Source organism: Centruroides vittatus, unplaced genomic scaffold, assembly GCF_030686945.1.
Source record: "Centruroides vittatus isolate TY-2023 unplaced genomic scaffold, ASM3068694v2 contig_359, whole genome shotgun sequence".
Classification (NCBI taxonomy): domain Eukaryota; kingdom Metazoa; phylum Arthropoda; class Arachnida; order Scorpiones; family Buthidae; genus Centruroides; species Centruroides vittatus.
This window is the reverse complement of record NW_027122182.1, coordinates 1,269,216-1,290,456: the sequence shown is the minus strand read 5'-3', so window position 1 is coordinate 1,290,456 and position 21,241 is coordinate 1,269,216. Positions and strand designations below refer to the sequence as shown.

General features: G+C 32.6%; 1 protein-coding gene and 1 long non-coding RNA gene across 2 annotated transcripts in view; both read right to left on the bottom strand.

Annotated features, from left to right (window-relative positions):
* On the bottom strand, positions 1-414 carry LOC136974925 (uncharacterized). The gene is made up of 2 exons (XR_010880718.1): positions 365-414; positions 1-192 (listed from the first exon to the last, which is right to left on the bottom strand). It is a non-coding gene; the product is annotated as an uncharacterized lncRNA (long non-coding RNA).
* A 3,555-nt stretch (positions 415-3,969) lies between these two features.
* Positions 3,970-21,241, bottom strand: part of LOC136974915 (RNA helicase Mov10l1-like) — a 28,741-nt gene continuing 11,469 nt past the window's right edge. Inside the window, 19 exon segments of the mRNA XM_067269913.1 lie at positions 3,970-4,221; positions 4,293-4,433; positions 4,510-4,617; positions 6,765-6,905; positions 6,971-7,144; positions 7,234-7,350; positions 7,352-7,399; positions 7,512-7,577; positions 7,695-7,850; positions 7,918-7,995; positions 8,078-8,517; positions 8,596-8,654; positions 14,311-14,402; positions 16,178-16,324; positions 16,402-16,500; positions 16,587-16,698; positions 16,769-16,972; positions 17,085-17,255; positions 17,339-17,473. Coding sequence (XP_067126014.1) covers positions 4,117-4,221; positions 4,293-4,433; positions 4,510-4,617; positions 6,765-6,905; positions 6,971-7,144; positions 7,234-7,350; positions 7,352-7,399; positions 7,512-7,577; positions 7,695-7,850; positions 7,918-7,995; positions 8,078-8,517; positions 8,596-8,654; positions 14,311-14,402; positions 16,178-16,324; positions 16,402-16,500; positions 16,587-16,698; positions 16,769-16,972; positions 17,085-17,255; positions 17,339-17,473 — 2,593 coding nt within the window. The 3' untranslated portion in view covers positions 3,970-4,116.

The following is a 21,241-nucleotide window of genomic DNA, read 5'->3' as shown; positions in this document are numbered from 1 at the left end:
TTTACAGAGAAAAACACTTTATTACACGGTTAAAACCCCTAAATGCATTATGCCAAGAAAATTAGGCCTCCTCGGTAGGGTTATTAACATACAGTTCAAACTCCGACAATATTCCGTCGCGAGTTTCCATTACGAATTTCCATCTATATATCCGACAAAACTTTCCCAGCATGCATGCAGCTGTCAACACACCTGTATTTAAATTAACTGTATTATTTTGCATAATTATGGCAAAATGTTCTTTAACTTTTCTTTTTACATTATTTTTTTACTTTTAAACAATTTTTACATTATTAATGTTAATTTCACAATTATTAATACTACAATGATGAAAGATGGGAGAATTATTAATTTTTAATCTTACAGCTGCTGAATGTTCCAACAAACTGGTCTTCGGTTTTCTCTTCGTTTCACCAATATAAAAACTTGAAATATTACTTGTGCATTCGAGTCTGTAGACCACGTCGTCTTCTTCTTATGGATACGTTTTTTAATACTTCTTATAACCGTCAGATTGGACAACCTATTATTTTGAGTTGAAGCCAGTTTAATTAAATTTCGATTGAAAATTTTATTATATTTTTTATATAAGGAAATAATACGTACTGTTTTGTTTCCTGTTTCTCTTTCACTTTATATCTTCTTTGGATACCCGTTTAGAATATACTTCTTGTGCATTGCTTTTATTTCCTGTTCTCTTATATCCATTTTTGTTGTCTGGAAAGAAAAATATCTTTCTTATTTCCATTAAATATACAATATGTTTTTGCAATATGATTTAAAGTTAATAACATTTTTAGCACGACAATTCAAATTTACAATATTTGAGACAATCTATAAATTGTGTAATCGTTATATCTAAATAATTTATTTCATTATACTTCTCAGATTCTTAAGTGAATTTAATATTTGAATTAATTTCATTGGATTTTTTCAATATTTGAATAGGTGTCGTCGTAACACTATTATATGTAATCAATATGTCATCAACAAACCTTTCAAAAAATATAACGTCCCTTAGGTTTGATAAAGTTTTGTTCGTATCTAACATGCAGATTTCTGCTAGTTTTGGTCCAATTACCGAACCCCGTGGAAATGCCACCAGTTTGGCAATAAAAGTTTTCTTTTACTGTAAAATAATTATTAGCCAGAGCAAAAAATAATTTGAAACTCCATACTTACTTAGGCTCTGCGTAATCACATCATTATTGATAGAAGGGTACACCGACGTTATATCCAAACTCATTAACTTATATTCAGGCAAATTTCTTCTTTTTCTAATTTCGATATTAAATCGTCTGCATTTTTCAACTCTGTATTCTGAATTTCAAATAACCTGTAACGACTTTTTAATAAATACTTCTACATTATATAATAACGTAAACTTAAACAAAATAAGTTGACCGACCAATTATTGAATTTGTGTGTTTTAATTATAATGTTCGACTTAGGAATCCTTACATTTTCCTTAGGGAGTATTTCTTTACTTTCATGTATTGAGATGTAGCCTTCATTTACTAATTTCGTCAATTTTCTGGATACCATTCGTTGTATTTCCATAAACAGATCTCTTCCAAGTTTTTCAAAATTTCCTGTTTCCTGTCTTCTAAATCTTGTAAGTTCATTATTACTATTTGATGTGATTTGTCTGCTTTTATTAGGTAAAGGTTATATTTTAAAAAATTTTTTATTCTATTATATTTACCTATGTAATATCTTGCTTTATATAACCTTTCTTGGTATTAACCCTACTGAGGAAGTCTAATTTTCATGGCAAAATGCATTTAGGGGATTTATAAATGTAATAAAGTGTTTTTTCTCTGCAAATTGGGTTTGCTTTTACCTTTTTTAACTTTTATTTTTATTTCATTATTGATATAATGTTTTAGAATTTTGAAGTTATTTATCCTCCGTAAGTCAGAAAAGAAAGAAAAATTGATTTTTCGTGTATTACTCTACAATACAATTAAGTAAGAATTAGGTTCTGAAATTATGCATGTATGTTTGTTTATTAGAGGAATTGATGTTATTAAATTTTTGTTTGTTAATGGTGGAGGTGGAGAGATAAATGGAGGTCGTGTATCATATCTCGAGTATGGTCAGTCGGTCTTAATGACGATTTTACTCATTAGCATTTACAATTTTTCATAAAACCCATCCCTACCCTCAAAATGAAGGTTTTTGCCATTTTATAATAGTTAAAAACATGATGTTTTTAATATTTTAAAAGATGGTGCACACGCAGTTTTAAATGTTGCTGAGAAAGTTAAGCAACTCATTGCTCGATTTTTCTGTCGTGTAAAGAGATTTGATAAACTGATGAACTTTGTTCCCAGCATAGCAACATTCGGGAAAGAAGGAAAATCATTTTTTTTATACAAAATTAACCGATATCTAAGCATCATTAGGTTTAAGAAAATGTGACCTATTGTAAAAGGTATTTATTTTGTTGCATACCATCTATCTTTTGTATCTTAAAAACTGGTCATTAGTCCTTCCTATCTCTAATTATTTCCAGTAAAAAACTACTGAATGGCACCAGTCAAACACCCTATACAGCAGTGTGTCTACAATTTATTGTCAGATTAACATTTTTAGTTAAACAAATCATAACAGATAAAGGAAATGATTTTTTGTAGCAACTCAAAAAATTGTTTTGTCACAAAGCCGTGGGCATCCAACAAAATTTAGTAAACTTTCTCATAGGCACCTTCAGAAGCACACAAACTATCCAAACTGCAATTGATTTCTTGAAAGTTTTTCAAGCATAACTTTATGAAAGCATTATTTTCTTTCTCCCATCTGTTTCATTACTGCAATGTCAGTAACCTTCTTTGCATATACCTCAGGCAGATCTACATGGGGACTAATAGGGCATAAGCCCTGGGCCCCCAAGTGTCAAGGGTCACAAAAATTGAATTGTCATAAATTTTTAATACTTTTTCATTAACAATGAGCACTTATCATATAATAAATAGTTAATATTAATAATATTACTAGAAATTATCATTATTATTATATTTGTTTTATTGTAATCAATGTAACATAATTGATCAGTAATTACTCAACGTAAATATTTCTTTATTTCTTTTGTTTTTTATATAAGATATAAAGTTTGTCATTCAACACCATTTCATAAATAAATATATTTCAACTCTGATTTTGATGTTATTAAAAATGAATTTTTAATCCCAATTTAAAGATTCTTAATCTAAGAAAAATTGGGGCCCCATTGGACTTCAATAAGCCCTAGGCCTCAAAAATCCTAAATCTGCCCCTGCATATACCCTGTTCCTTTAAATAACCTTCCCAAAATAAATCCAAAAGTGTCAAGCCATGAAATAGGACTACTTCAATTATCCATCAAGCAAAAAATCTAGCTAAGAATTTATTCACATTTAATCCCAGTAGGGTGATAATCTGTATTCCTGGAAAAACAGATTGGGTTGTGTTCCTTCTAAGTGAAAAATACCATGATGAGTCCAGCATATTGAGTAATTGTTTTATCTGGAAGGAAAATGGTCCAAAAACTTCCTCATGGAGTAGTGTGCCCCCACACACTTGCCTTGGGACTGTCTCGCTCCTGCTCTCATAAATTCACATCTTTTCAGATTCCAATCATGTGGGTTAATTTTGTCCAACACATCAAAATGTGGCTTTGTTGCAAAAGACATTGTCTGGCAACAGATGGGCCTCTGAATATAGTCAAGAATGTTAACTGTAAATTTCAAAAAATAAATATACAGGTCTGACCAGACTAACTTATCAGAACACACTTTAAACACTGCCTATCCATGTAAAAAATTAAAATATATATTTTATGACTTACTTCTTTGTAGTGTTACTCTATAAATATATGTTGTTTTGTTTTATGGTAAAAATTAGATTTTAAATTAATTACCTCATTATATATATAGAACAAATTTATATTGCACCAATCAATTCATATAAATACATTTAAAATACAAATTCATTTAACAATTCGATTCATTTGTCTGTAAGATTTTTACAAAATTTACATATGCATAATGTATAAAAGGCATATTAAAATGATTATTTACAGATGAAACTACATCTGAAATGAGAAATATTAAAACACTATTGTCCTACAATTAATTATTCTTCTAAAGGTATATCTTGTATTTTTCCCAGGGAGATTGCAGAACCACAGTACGATTTTTCATCCAAACAATAAGAGATTAGTTCCCTCCAGTGTTTATCCTACCAACACAAACAAGCAATTGTTAAAGTTTAAAAACCAAATTGATAAATAAACTAAAGAAATTACTTACATTAGACAGGAGGTACGGATCTCCAACGATGATGAGCAGGGCTTGTGCTCGGGTGAGTGCGACATTAAACCTTTTTGGATTGGTCAGAAAACCTAAGTTGTGTCTGGCGTCGAAGTTCAGCTGATCTTCTGAAGTTCGAACCTACGGCATTGAAAATTAATATACACAAAAAGGACTCTCTACATTAAAATTAATCGTACAACAAGAAAATAATTACCGTAGAAATAATTATCACTAATCTCTCCTGGCCTTGAAACTCTTCTACAGAACCCACTTTGCACATTTCAATTCCATTCGTGCTCATCATAAATTTGATTTTTTCCACCTAAATAATGTGATATTAAACATTTTAGGCAAATTTCTTGATACAAAACTTTTCTTTAGTTATTGTATTAATATATGTAATGACATTTATAAATACAAATTATGTCTTGATTTTAACACTATAGAAACTTTTTCCCCGCTTTGCTCCAGCAGACACAAGATCTTATTTTATAACAATTTGCATTGGTCCAAGTATGATTACCCAATAAATAATTCATGGTAATTCCATCATCAAATTAAAATTTCTAGGTAATATTTAAAAATCATCAATAAATAGAAAATTTAAATCAAATGATAGATAACATAGAATAAATAAGCCAAATACTAAAGTTGCCTTATATTTACAGGGTTTCTAATAAATATTTTAAACTAATTTACATACACTGGTGGACAAAACTTCAGGACAGATGCTATTTTCAACAATTACAACTAGAAATTGAACCACAGCAGCCTGTTGAAATATACTTGAAATTGCGATGTACTCTGTTATATAAAACTTATGCAAATATTTGAGTTCTGCACATGATGATGATGCGAAAACGTGGGTAAGAGATTTCAGGCAATCTGCAGCACATATGGTCAGTTTTCGTTGCATGTGAAATTTGAACAGGAACGAATGAAGTTACAATAATGAAATTCTGGACTTGTCTTCCAGTCATCATTTAAATGATTTTACTCATGAAAGAATAATTGGAAATCTGGAAGAAGGGTGGCAAATAACAGTTGTTGTCTATGAATTTAACATTGTGCACAGTATCATTTTCTAGGCTATGGGCAGCATTTCAAACTAGTGGAATGTGCAGCGGTGTAAGAGAGGAGGTCATTCTAGCAGTATGATGCGCCAAGATCAGTATATTGTTCTTTCAGCAAAAAGGAACCGACGCAGCACAGCTGGTGAGCTGGCAAGTCATTTACAGGCAGCCACAGGAACCGATATCTGCGAAGACCTTGCAATCGTTTGCGAAAGGAAGGACTATACGCCCAAAGATCTGTTGTAAGTGTCCCACTCTCGAGAGTTCACTGAAGCGCCCATTTGCAATGGTGCCATCACATCACAATTGGACTAATGACAACTGGGCTATCATACTCTTCTCAGAGTCTAGAGTCAGATGAGAGTAGATTCAGTCTATCATCTGACTCTAGACGGCAACTGTTATGGCATGAGGTTAGCAATGCTTATCATCCCGAAAATATTCAGGAAAAAAGATTGATATCGGACTTGCAGTATCATGGTGTGGGCAGGCATCATGGTCAAATGGCCATACGGACTTGTATGTGCTTGATCGAGGAACCATGACTGGCCAATGGTACATTTACGGAGTTCTGCTCTCATATATTTGATTTTTCCGAAGGTGCTGTCAGTGAGAAGTTTCATTTTATGGATGATAATGCATCTTGTCATCGCGCACAGACTATAGAGGAGTGTCTTGACAGCAAGGATACTCATCGCATAGCCTGGCCAGCCTGTTCTCCTGACCTGAATCCGATTGAAAATGTATGGGATGCCTTGGAGAGACATATTACTGATCGACAATATCCACCGACAAACCAGGAGATCCTCATCTGTGCAGTGAAAGAGGAGTGGGACCACTTGCCTCAACAGCTCCTGGATCATGTTGCTCTGAGGATGCCATGTCGTGTACAAAGTTGCATCACACTTCATGGTGACCATATCCCTTACTGTCATGATGCTCAGGATAGCATGTAAGTAAGTATTGTGCATTTTTTGTACAACCATGTCTTTGGACAATATGCACCTTTTACAAAAACACCCTTTTTTGACATCCTGTGTACTTCCTTTGAGCATAATTATTATATTAAATCATGTTGAATATGTTGTCAATACTATTGTTCTCCTCTTGTCTACAACCACATGTAGTTTTTCATATACATGCCCATTTCTTCTTCGTCCTTAAGTTTTGTCCACCAGTGTATATTTAATATGACAATCGTGTCATAATATGGTTCAATTACTACTATCTATCAGAAAACAATAAAAACTTATTAGAGACAACACTGGAAATTGAAGTATATTATGATAAGATTGTCATATTAAATATATGTAAATTTATTGATAACATAAATTGAGTAATTTTTCTTATCATACCACCATAGGTTTATACCTCTTCAGATTATTTTCCAACATACCTGTTTGCGATATGGAGTGATGATACCAATGTCATCTGGTGAAATTCCCAGGATATACAAATTTTTTAAATATTTAACCACTTGCAGAACTTCGTATGGATTAAACCAAGAAGGGCTGTCACCTTCTCGAAAGTTCTCACCCTATTCATACAAAAACTTTTAGAATTCTGAATATAAAATCATTTTTAATGACAACTTTGACTTACCCTAATTCCGCAGAATATCATTGGAAACGTCCTGTTCGGTAATTCTTCCCAGTTGCAAAATGTATTCTGTAAACTTTCGGGAGCAGAACAGACGAGTTCGGAGTCGTAGAAAATTCGTGACGATAACGAAATGATGCAAGAATGGGATCTATAATTATCTACAAGTTTAGTTACCTATAAAAACAAAACAGTAAAAAGTTATAAACGTGAGCCTTTGGTACTTTTCTAATTCAAGATGTGAATCTGACAAGTAACTATCGTACTAGTAATGGATTATAGTTTCCTTGTTCTCGATACTTTTCTGGATTTCTCTGATACAGAGGAAGAGCCATTATCCTTTCTAGAAACGAAATCTCAAGTCCATTTTCTTTAGAGTGGAAAGGAGCGTACGACCGGTCCGAGCTGCTGAGGATCTCCAGCTAGGACAACCTTGAAAATTATAAAAGCATACATTTGTCATTAAGACCCAACAATATTTCTAATAAAAAAACTACAAGAAATCCTGCATTTCCTTTGCCATATCATAGAAAAGCCCGGTTACCTGTCCGTTGCCTGTTGCAACTAATTCAATCGCTAACATCGATTCTGGTTCGGTAGCCTGTCCAGCCTACAAATAACAAAATAAACAATAAGTAAACTCATTTTATGCAAACAGAAAACACTTACTCTTACATTCAGTGAAATAAACAGTGTCATTAAATAAGAAATACAAAACTCAAATTACCTCATCTAAAAATAAATGAGTGAAATGGTCTACTCTCAAACCTAGACTATAAAAGTTTCCAGCAGTTATACAAGTACAAACGATAATACGATGACGAGAAATCGTAGACATATCATCTACTTTTTTACAGAATGGTTTAACGAGATCGGGAATAACCTGAAAGTAATCACCACCATTAAAAGATGCTACAGCATAATCATTATTCAAATAAACAACGAGAAACCTCATCAGATCTGTGGAAGGCATTGAGTCTAACAAGGTCAGCTTCGGTGAATAAGTTACTTTCTGCCAGACGTTGAACCTAATATTTTAACATGTAGAAATGAAATTATATAAAGAGTTCGAATATAAATTTTACTTTTTGAAATTAATATTTCACTTACAATTAAGTCTGCAGCACTATTTGATGGAGTACAAGCTAAAATTCTACTAGACTTTACACGACTGAATATTTGAATAATACACTCTACCACGGTCATCGTTTTACCCGTTCCCGGAGGTCCAAATATAACATAAGGCATGGGTCGGCAAGTTCCGTCCAACACTCTTTTCACCGCAATTCTCTGTCGATCGTTCAGAGACTTGTTATGCCACTTAATTGTCACCGACTTTCTGTTAATTGGTGACCGGACTCCCGTCTTTACCACGGGACAACAGAATGTGGCATTATGGTTACAAGGAATGAAATTTGCATTTTTGTATTCTGGCTCTTCCTTCTTTTCCAATTCTTCTTTCTGTATACAAGAAATTGAAGGCATTGATGCCTCCACTTCCACAAGATGAACTTGAGGTGTTTTACAGACTATTTTATTTGGAAAGAGAACTAAAAAAAAAAAATCAATAACAATTATAATAATATAGATCTTCACAATTTCCTTTCCCAATGTAACCTATCACTCACCATTTTCAGGAAGGTTTAATGCCTCTTCAATAGCTTGATGACATCTTCTCATAGGCACTCTGAAATTTGGAATAATTCATCACACAATTAATATTAATATACTTTTTGGGCTGCAATTTGAAAAAATTGTAGACCTATAAATTTCCACTGTCATCTATGTCTGTCCTTCCTAAATCTTGAGAAAAGAGTTAGATACATTAAAGACAACATGAGTTACGGAAAACTTAGGAGCAGTAGGCCTCAATTAACTATATATGAACTTCCAGTTTGTACCAGAATGTCACGTTATTTCAAAAGTTTTCCCTGAAAGGTGTCAGATAGGTGACTGACATGACTCTGTTGCTAGCAGGAAAAGTATGATGTACAGGGGCAAGCCACTACAAATTTGATATTGACATCATATATTTTAAATTAAATAAATTCAAAATGATTAAAAATTGCAGCCTGGCATTATGTTGATGTCACAATAAATACTTGCTCATTTGTTTTTATTCTTTCTGCCTATGGACACTAATAAGCCTCTTTCTCATGCCAACTATAGGTCTGACCATGATTGGCAAGGGCAAGGTCCAACTATGAAAATTTGCAAATCAACCCAAACCCAGTTTCCTAAAATGAGCAACTAATGTCATTACTGCTTTGGCCAACTGGCATTAGCACATTAACATATACAATCATACCTGTCTGTAATGAAACCTGTATATAGCAAACACTTGTCGTTAACTAAACATTTTTTCATTCCCTTGAATTTTTCTGCAAAAATCAATATAAATTAACCAGTGTAATGCAGAATCAGAAATGAAAATCAGAGTGTTTAACAGAAAATTCGGTATCCTCTTCCATGCTCAAAGGAAGAGGATACCAAGTTTTTGCATGTATTTTTAACAGTTGTCTTTACTTAACATAGATTTAATTATAACAGTTGTGAAATTTAACACATTATTGCAAATGTAAAATTGTATTCTTTGTAGAGAAGACTATTTAAAATTTTTTACATTTTATTTTGTTTGAATAAAATAAAGTTGAAATGTCTGCAGATAAAACGCATATTGGAAATATTATGCTTTTTAAGCTTCATAACAGATATAATGTTATATAAACAGTACAAAATTCTCATAGTGTAAATGGGGAAGATGCTCCTGAACTTCAAACATGTCAAATGTGGGTTTGAAAGTTTAATTCGGGAAATTTTAAACTAAAGGATACAAAACATACTGGCTACCTAAAAGCTGTTGACAAAGAGAAATTGCAGAAAGAAATTGTTAAAAATTGATGCATAATAATTCTTGTAACAAAGCTTAGTGTGTCACAGACACTTATTGTTGATACACTTCATCCACTTGAAATGGTTGTAAACTACAATGACGATTGTGTTACGCATGCATGAAGTAAAAAAATGAACCACATTATGTACAAGTTTGTGTGTTGAAGGTAGACAGCTGTAACGTTTTCTTTTATTTTTAAATTAGTTACTCGTTTTTATCATAGAAAACTTTTTTCATGGATGAAAAATTAACATCAAAATATTTATTATTAATGGTTTTTGTTCTAGCGGGTGGCAATTGTTCTATCAAGTACTGAAGCATCACTGTATTTGATTAACATGATTTTGATGTATATGGTAGCATAATTAACTGCATCAATTAAAAGATACCTGTAGTAGGTAACCTGTCTACTACAAAAGACTTGGTCAGTTCCATGGGATTTTGTTACAAACAGGTTTGACTGTAATAATAATAATAATAACTCTCTCGTGGTCACCACCTGGTCGTGGTGGGAGAGCCCAGTAATTTTACTGATCCATAGGGCAATGCAGGCTGGAGCACAAGCTCCTGGTAGGGACACCCATGCCAGTAAGGTCTATGGGGAGAAATGAAGCTAAGAGTGACCACACACCCACATTCTGTGGAGATATGTATCATGGTAGTAACCAGATCTAAATTTGATACCGGCTCGGATGTTGCCCGGGTTAACAAGGTCCGCGTTCATGAGTTAGGCAGAGGCTCACGTTCGAAAAATAGGCCACAGTCTCCCTTGGTTACCGGTGGCGAAAGCAGCACTGGCCCAAGCATGGCTACTGCAATGCCCTCAACAGATGTGAGGAACCAACCTAGCCTTGGTGTTTCTGTGACAATGCATCCACAGACCACAAAGGCTGGAAAACCACGCCAACGAATGAAATGGACAACGAGAAATGAACAAGTTTATCATCTGTACTTATTACACCATCACAAAACTCGAAACAAACATGACAGCATACAGACAACAACTACACCATAAATTCACACAACAATATCCTCACCTCACTGTCACCGAACAAAGGGTTGTTGATCAAAAAAGAACAATTATACACAACAACCTTATCTCACAAACAACACTTGAACTTATCAAACAACAGGTTGCTGATCAAATACATCAAGAAACAGAAACATTTAACATTAATGAAGATCATGTAACCTGTCAGAATAATCCAGCAACAAGTACTGATTACAGCACACACACAACAACTACCACTATTGATACTACAAACACTTCCTCATTTATCACTGATAACATAGACATAGATTTAGTTAATACGCTCTCACTTATATTTCAGGAAACACTCACAAAATATACAGGCACAGATCCCACACAACGACCACGAATACCAAAAATCAACACGTCAAAGGAAGTAGGAAAAACACTAAATTATGTAAACACTCACTTACTACCACACTACATTCATTCAATTTCTACACTCTCAGACATTCATACATTAGTTTATGCTGGGGCAGTCACAGTAGTGACACACCATGGTCTGAAAGTACAATCACAGACAGATACACAGAAAACACAATTCTACAACAAGCCTGCCTGGCAGAGAAGAATAGAAACACAAATAAATGACATTAGACAGCAATTAGGCAGGCTGACACAATACACTAAAAACAACATAACACCCAAATTAAAGAAACAACTCAAAAACATTTTCAAGAAAATAAAAACACACACAAAACACGAACATCACAATGCACGCATTACAGAATACATCGATACACTAAAACAAAAACTTGCTGCCAAATCATGTAGACTCAAACGATACAAAACATGTACACTACGAAAACAACAAAATAAACTGTTTACAAACAATGAAAAACTCTTTTACAGACAAATTAATAACAAAGCAAGCACTGATACACAGTACAGTGGCACACCAACAGAAGAACTCACAACATACTGGTCTTCTCTTTGGTGCAGTGCTGTCACGCACAATGCTGATGCAGGCTGGATCGAGGAGGAGAACAGAAACTTGCACAACATACCAACTATGCCCTGTGCTGAAATAAACATACATGATTTCCAATACACTGTTAACAGAATACACAACTGGAAGACACCTGGTGTAGACAACATTCACAATTTCTGGTACAAAAAGTTTACATCACTGCACCAGGAACTAGCTAAACACCTAACACACATCATCATCAATCCACAAGACATGCCAAATTTTCTTACTCAGGGCATCACCTACATGAAACCTAAAAACAACAATACCACAGACCCCACACAATACAGACCAATTACATGTCTTCCAACACTCTACAAATTATTGACATCCTGTATTGCAAACAAAATATACAAACATGTTGAAGAACATGACATTCTAACGGAACAACAAAAAGGTTGCCGTAGAAATCACAGAGGTTGCAAAGAACAGTTACTCATACATTCAGTCATTCTACGGCAAGCACACAAATAACACAGAAACATACACATGGCATATATAGACTACAGAAAAGCATTCGACAGTGTTCCACACAGTTGGCTGCTACATATTCTACACATGTACAAAATACATCCATCACTCATTGCATTCTTTCAAAACACTATGCAGCACTGGAGAACAACACTACATCTCAGGGTTAGTAACACTTCCATACAAACAAACCAAACATTTATTAGGCGAGGAATTTTTCAAGGAGATTCCTTGAGTCCTCTCTGGTTCTGCTTAGCCCTGAACCCATTATCCAACATGTTAAACAACACGCAATATGGTTACAATATCAGACATGAAAAAACAACACAGTTTACACTGTCACATCTCATGTACATGGATGACATAAAACTTTATGCATCCACTCAAAAACAACTTCATCAACTCCTACAAATCACACATTCATACACCAAGGACATACAAATGGAATTTGGCCTAGATAAATGCAAAACACTTCACATAGAAAAAGGAATCCTAAAGAAAGAAGATTTTGCACTTGGAAATGGAGACGTTATTGAATCCATGAAAGAGGGAGAGTTCTACAAGTATTTAGGATTCCAACAAGCCAAACTAACAGAACATACACAAATAAAGTAAAGATTAATTAAAGAATACCAAGGTAGGTTAAATGCTATTCTCAGAACACAGTTAAATGCAAAACACACAGTTAAAGCAATAAACACATATGTCATCCCAGTACTCACATATTCTTTTGGAGTTATACATTGGACTCACACAGATCTTGAGCAACTCCAAAGGAAAACAAGAACAACACTTACTAAGCATAAACAACATCATTCTAAATCCGCCACAGAAAGATTAATCCTTCCATGTAAAGATGGCAAACATGGCCTGATTGACATAGTTAACCTTCACTACAAACAAATACAGTCACTGCAAGAGTTTTTCTATAAAAAACAAGAAACATCACAATTACATAAAGCAGTAACTCTAGCAGACTCAAATAACACATCCATTAAACTTACACTCACATCATATGGACACAACGCAACATATAAAAAGCATAGACACCATTAAGCAATCGTGGGCTCGAAAGGCACTCCATGGCAGGCATCCTTATGATCTGGCCCAGGATTTTGTTGACAAAACTGTGTCAAACAGCTGGTTAGCTCGGGGATGCCTCTTTGGAGAGACGGAAGGATTCATGATCGCCATACAGGATCAGGTCATAAATACTAAAAACTACAGAAAACGCATACTCAAAAATGCAACACTCACAAACGACACATGCAGAAAATGTCACATCATGCCAGAAACTATACAACACATCACCTCTGGTTGCAAGCTCTTGGCACAGACAGATTATTTACACAGACATAATCAAGTAGCAAATATAATACACCAAGAGCTTGCAAAGAAACACAAATTAGTAGACATTCACAAACCATACTACAAATACATTCCACAGACAGTATTGGAAAACAACACGCACAAAATGTACTACGACAGAGCCATAATCACAGATAAAACAATTTACCACAACAGACCAGACATCACACTCATTGACAAACACAATAAAATCACATACATTATAGACATATCCATTCCAAACACTCACAATATACAAAACGCATGCACTGAAAAAATTAGCAAGTACACAGAACTTGCCCAGGAAATAAGGCATCTGTGGAGGATGGATAGGGTGCTTATTGTACCTGTTGTTCTCTCCTCTACAGGTGTGATACCACACACACTACACAAAAGCCTGGGCACATTACAATTGAATAGAAACACATACATCACACTACAGAAGGTCACTATATTGAATACATGTCATATTGTGAGAAAATTCCTGAATACAGACACACACACACACACTGATACACTTCTTTAATTTCTGTTTTGGTTACTATGCTTTGACTTTGGTCTGGCATAGTATACAGCCACTGGTATTAACCGAGTATATCTCACTTAACCCAACATAATAATAATAATCTCACCTGTTAAAATGAAACTCTACATCATAACTTTCCCCATTATATTTACTGTGAAAAGTGTTATTGAATTTGACAAATATCCTTTCTTTATGAATCTGAAATAGACAAATTTCAGATTATCTTTAAATTTAATTATTCCATATAAAATATATTAAAGACAAAAATTATACTTTGGTACCAAATTCGGTATATAATTAATATATATTTATTTAAATATATGCTTAAAATTTATTTAAAGTGACATTGTAACTCAAAATTAGGGTTTGTCAGTTTTTAAAACCCAGTTTTTAAAAACTGGATTTTATAAGAAATTTATATAATTTGAAAACAGTTTTTCCAGCTAAAATACCAGTTTTTGAGCCTAGACTTCAACATAAAAATTAATTAATTATTTGATTAAAAACATCAACATTTTGACAAAAAATCATCTCTGGCATAAAACAAAGCTAAACAAACTAAACTTTATGAAACTTAGTATTTAACTAGTTTCATAAAGGTAACTACAAAAACAAAAAATCCCTCTACACCTAAAAAAGCATCCAATTCTCCTTACAATAGAGAGAAATCTTGCAATAACAGAAAAATGGTAGAAAGATTTGTGCACTTAAAAGAATGTGTTGTTTTAGTTTTGAATGACATTGGTGCTTCTCACACGTGGAATAACGCATAGTATTGTAAAATTGTAGATCTTCCTAAAGTTTTAGGACTAATACATTTAGCAGCTGATGCTTTAGATCTTGTCATTCTAATTATTAATAAAGAATGAAGGCATATTTGAATTTCTGTTATGTGAATTGAAAAGTTTGAAAACTGAAATTAGTTCCAAGTTGTTACATGCTGTAGAGGTACAAATTCAAGAGCGAAGACAATCAGGATTAGTAACACTTCTCCTTTATTTACAAAATCCACAGAACGTTTGGACAAAGTCTTCTATCATATTTCTTCCACTAATTGCAAAATCTGATATCTTTAAGTTATCTGGACAAATATTATCAAGATTATATCCAAATTATTCTACAGAAGATGACTGTGATGATGAAAACTGTGGTGAAAAAGAAAATCAAGCCATGGCTTTAAAAAATGCTATGGAAAAATCAATACATGAATATCTTTTCAAGACATAGCTAAAAAATGCTATGGAAAAATCGATACATAAATATCTTCAAGAACCTGAAAAAGTGCCTTCATCCAGCCCTAAGACACTAAAAAGGGAGTTTTTAGTATTAGAAGGTACAAACAGAAGAACGAAAAATTTAGATTTATTATTTCATGCTTTAAAGACGATTAAACCCAGCTCAGTAGCAAGTGAGAGTTTTTTCTATTTCTGCCAATTTTGTCTGCAAAATAAGGACACGGTTGAGGAACAGATCCATAGACGTTCTTTGCTTTCTAAAATCATATTTTCTTAGGAAAAATAAAAAATAAAATAATATTTTGTAGGCATTCATTATTATTTGTTTTTCTTTATGGTTTTATATGGAGTAAATTTTATAGTTTAATGTGATAATCTAGCATTTTATTTTTTTTGTTTTGTGTAGATGTTTATCAATTTTATTTTGTTATATTTTTTAAAGTACAGTATTATACATATTAAATAAATTAAAAAGTTTTAAAATATTTAAAATAAGTTGTAAATATCCCTTATCCCTTTATCTCTATTTGGGAGTGTGAAAATTTGAAAACCAGTTAAAACTGGTTTTGTAGAAAGGTTGAGATTCGAAAACTGGTTTTTGTATAAACCCTACTCAAAATCTTTTAACAAATAATAATGGTAACAAAAAAACAATCTGCTTTGGTTCCATATCAAACTATTAATTTTTGATTTCTAATAAACAAATCTCTTATAGGTTTTTAATACTGTAGCACATACCTCGTGAATAAATCCTTCATATATGGGATTGGATTTCTCTACTGGGTCACTGGCTGTAATTCTGTCGCCTATCAACAGTGATGGCCTGTTTTCTGCTAGTCCTGGTACCTCTAATGTTAAATAATCTTTGCAAGGTTGAAAACAAACCTAAGGATGCCAAAAACTGTTATTTCCAGAATAAATTTTAAAACTGGTGTTACTGTTTATCAAACAATATATCATACCTGATCCATACTAAAGTCTTTCATGTCAATATTCATTTGTATTTCTTCAAGATAAAGCAGTGTGTGAAATTTCTCTTTATAATTTGTTACAGATAACTCCTAATTTTTTAAATAAAATGAATCAATCACAAATAACTTCATGTTAAATAAGATTAAATAATGTACAATGTATTTTCATAACTAACCTCCGTGAGAAAGGATAAAGTACGCATGACGTGTTTTTGTTCGAGGACAATGTTCCACAATTCTTCCGGAATGGGAAATGGTGGCAGTGTTCGAGAGAATCGACTTTTAACCCTGTTAAGCACAATGATTAATATCAAATGGTAATCAAATTCTCATGTAAAAATTAGACAGTATTATAAACCTCCAAGGTTTCTCTCCTGGAATCACACAATTGGAAGCTTCTCTACAATTTTTCAATCTATTAACAAGCATATTTCTAGGTATAAAAAGTGCTTTAGGTAAAAGTGAATTCTGATTTGAATCTTCGACAATCACTTTCAAAATTCTTCCCAAGGTAAATCCTTCAAATTCAAAAAGCAGAAGCTGTTCAGTCAGACCTAGTTGACTATAGAAAAATTTTTTTTATTAAAGTTTCATGTCAGATAATTATTAATTCTATTAATATCATCAATGTTTCATAAATCAATTGCCATAATATATTTAATAAGTTAACTAACCTTGCATTGCAGATTACATTCACATAAAATGACTTATTTGGAGAAATTAATATTGGATAGTTGACTTCTTTTCCTTTACACTGTACTTTGCCCACATAAAATTGGTTAGTACCATGGGAATTTTCATTCAGCCTGCACATTAGCAACTTGCAAGATGAAGTACCCGTATTACTGTAAAATTAAACTGATTTTAAATGTAGCCGCAATAAAATGAATAAACACGATCATATTTTTTAAAATTTTGATTCACATACCTAATCCAAACTGTTAAATATTTCCTGTCACCCAAATTAACGGTACGAAAATCTACATCGAAAGATATTTTTATTCCATTTTTGTCACAGAGTAATGAGCCAAAATGTTGGTTTGTCCACAATGATGTAATGACCCTTTATAAAAATTTAAAATATTTCATAATTTGAATTCAACTTAAATTAATCTAACATAAATTATTGTTTCATAAAAACAGTTGAATTTTTTGTCAGCACATTTTTCAAGCTAACTGGAATGCCAAATTTTCATATTCCTAATTAATAAATATAATATAATTATAATAAGAAAACTAATATGGCAACAATGCCTACATCACTCATCTTTCTAATCATGTTGCACTTTAATTGATGAATTCTAAAATCAGCCATATTGTAAAATTAGTCATTTTTATATTTACAGCGACTCAAAAAAAATGTTGGCATACTTTTAGTTTTTACTTTTTAAACTATAAAATCCAAATATACACGTAAATGTGAAAATTTTAATATATATTAAAATTTGCATACTGTAAGCATTATTTTCACAAGTTAGAACATTAATAACTTGTGGTTAACACACAATATTAGGATTTTTACGATCAGGGATTTGAACATTTTCTTTGCTGTTCAAAAACGTCATTTTCAAAAGATGAAAAATTATCTTAAAATAAACAACTCTATGCAAACCCGATACATTATAAACATAAAGCCAACCACTGACATATTCCATTGGGCTACATCAGTGTTTCCCAAAGTGTGGTACGCGTACCCCCAGGGGTACGGGAAGAGTTTAGTGGGGGTACACGCTGCACCGTGCTTCAACTGTTCCTGGTCAACAAGCAGTTTACTTTTTTTCGATTACAAACATAAAAAAATAATAAAAAACTTTGTTACTTCTTAGCGGTTTTGCCGGGTGCTGTGATTCTGTGTATTCCTCCACCCTATGGCCAAGACAACAGTGTCACACAAAAACCTCCAGTGTCTACACATTAGGGGCCTTTTTATGCTCTCTTTTGAGTGGTAAAGGGCCTTAAACCACAAAGAAAAAAAAAAGGATCTACACATTGAATTGTTACAATGTGCGCGTGCGTATTTTTAGCTTTTGTGTGATTTTTCTAACAGGAAAGGTTCGTTATGTGCTTTAGCATTAATAAAAAGCTAAAAATGCCGAATAAACCAATTTTTCTGTAGCTAGTTACTACAACTAACAATTCTTAGCAGAGACTTACTTTGACAGTGCTTCTAGAAAGACGAAAATGAGACCTAAAGTCCATATCACTATATCTAGGAACAATATTTTCCACATAGTCTTCTATTTTGGCTTTTTCGATTTTTAATTGCAGCAGCATATAGAAATGGAATATCCTCATTATCTTTGGTTTTTGATTTAAAGTATATGCAATTTTTTTGACGAGGGGTACTCAGCATTAAGAAAATTATACAAAGGGTACACAGATGTCAAAAGTTTGGGAAACACTGGGCTACATAAATAATAAATTACCAAATAATTGCAGGTTCGAGTCCTTGTCTGGACTAATTCTTTTCTTCCATTTTAAAAATTTGCTAGGATGAATTTACTTTTACAAAATATGTATTTCTTGAGACTATACATACAGGATGAGTCAATTTCATTCAATCCCTTCATGTACTGGTGAATGAGTAGCCTACATTAAAAGGTCGACTCCGCCGTGGAATTGTTATTAACTCAACGGTGCATGAAGGGACCGAATGAAATTTACTCATCCTGTATGTATAGTCTCAAGAAATAAATCTTTTATTCCAGTTTAATCTAAATTATTTAATTAAAATTATAATTACTAAATTTAGTATGAGATGAATAGTAAGATATGGCCTAACACCATATCTTACTATTTCCAATAATTTTTTTATTCATGTTGAAGAGTGTTAAAAAAAAAAAAAAAAAAAAAAAAAAATGGTACTGTAATAAATGTTCTATTTTGAATAAAATAGATTTTCTTAGCCAAGTAAACAAAAACAGGTTTGGCCTGTGATTGTAGAGCAATTCAAACATCTGATTTTAGTGGACCATTCTACTGTACTCAGAAAATAGGGGTTACAGTTTAATGACTCCTATCCATTTAAATAAATGTGGTCTCATGCAAACATGTGCTATTTTGCATATTAGAGGTGCATACAGTGATGCATGTTTGGCTATTTTGCTAACCCTTCATCACTGTATGCACCCCAATATGCAAAAAAAATAATAATAATAAAATAAAAAAACCAAATTTGGCTCCTTTTTATTACTCTTTTAGTGCCAAAAAATATTTCCTACTTTCCAAACAATCTTCAGCAGAAAAACAAAAAAAAAGAAATCACAGATTTCTTCTAGCTTTGTTTTTGTCTGATATACAGCTCCACACTTAAATGGAAAATACTGTCTCTCCTCATCTTGATTGATTTAAAAATCATTTACATCATTAATTTGTTTTCTAAATAAATTTAATTTATCTTTATTTAGTAAATTAACTCAAAATGTTAGAAATTAAAGATTTCAACTGCCTATTAATCCTTAAATTATACAATGTTTACCTTGACCCTGAAAACATATTAATACATATTTTTGATAAAGAAAACTTACTACTGTTTCCCTAGTGATTCATATTAATGTGAGTTGACTGTACAGTACTTCAACAAAGAAATTAAAAACACAAAATGTTCTCCGTTGAGATACAACCCCTTGACCACACAAAATTTAAATATTTTTTGTATTTTGATTCAGAAAATTTTTCAACTAAAACTTTATTTGTTTAGTTGATTTCTTAAAGTTTGAAACCAATTATCTTTCCATTTTGCTAAAAATAAATTTAATTGACAATACACTCTAACATTCAATTCTTTGATGATGAAGCCATAAAATTAGAATCACTGTTATCAAATTACCATCGTGATTTATTAACTTATGAAATAGCATTACATTAATATAAAAGTTATTCACATTTGCATTTTTTTTCAATTACAGTTGTCCCTTGATAGTCTGACGTTTTGTAACCCGACATGCTCAGTAGTCCGACGCACCTCCCGTTAAGGTCACTGTAGTCCCCGTCTTCAAAGTGTGAGCACAGTATGTATACATATGTAAATATATACAGGTAAACCTCCTACAATGCGGTACCTTTACAACACGTTTTCACTCCGACGCGGTTGGAAAAATGCGAAAATTTTCTTACAATGCTGTACTTTTACAACGCGGTTTAGGGTATTTAGAAACGAATTATCTTTCACATAACAGAAAAATCGCAACAGATCACATAAGTGCAGCGGAACTTGATGGAACAAGCTCAGATCTTGAAATAAGACCAGTCAAACATTCTCGAACAACTATAATAAGTGATGATGAGGACTGAATTTGAGCATAACATTATGTTTCTTTTTGATTTTGACTTGAAATCATAATCTTTTTAGTTTTTATATGATGTTGAATTTTATTTAAGTTTTTTATGTACATAAATTTAAAAAATGATGAAAATGTTACACCATAAAAGGCAGTTTTTCTCTTTTCAGAACTGAATCCCAGTTTTTGTATTAAGTTGGTGTCTCCTATAACACGATTTCCCACAACACGGTATTTTCAAGGAACGCATCTACCGTGTTGTAGGAGGCCTACCTGTACATAATTAATCTACCTACGTTGTAGCATTTAGTTATAATGTTTATAAATTATTGTACATACTGTATTATTTATGCCTGTACATACTGTACATTTATTGGCTTCCATATTTCTTTTAATAAACATGTTTTAGTTAACCGAAATGGGCGTTTCATTTCCATATTCACCTAGGCAGCATTTTACTCATAACACGTAGGAATATTATAGGCTACTGCTAGCAAAACAATGCCAAATATGTAATCACTTTCGGTAATCTGGACACCCCTTTGGTCCCA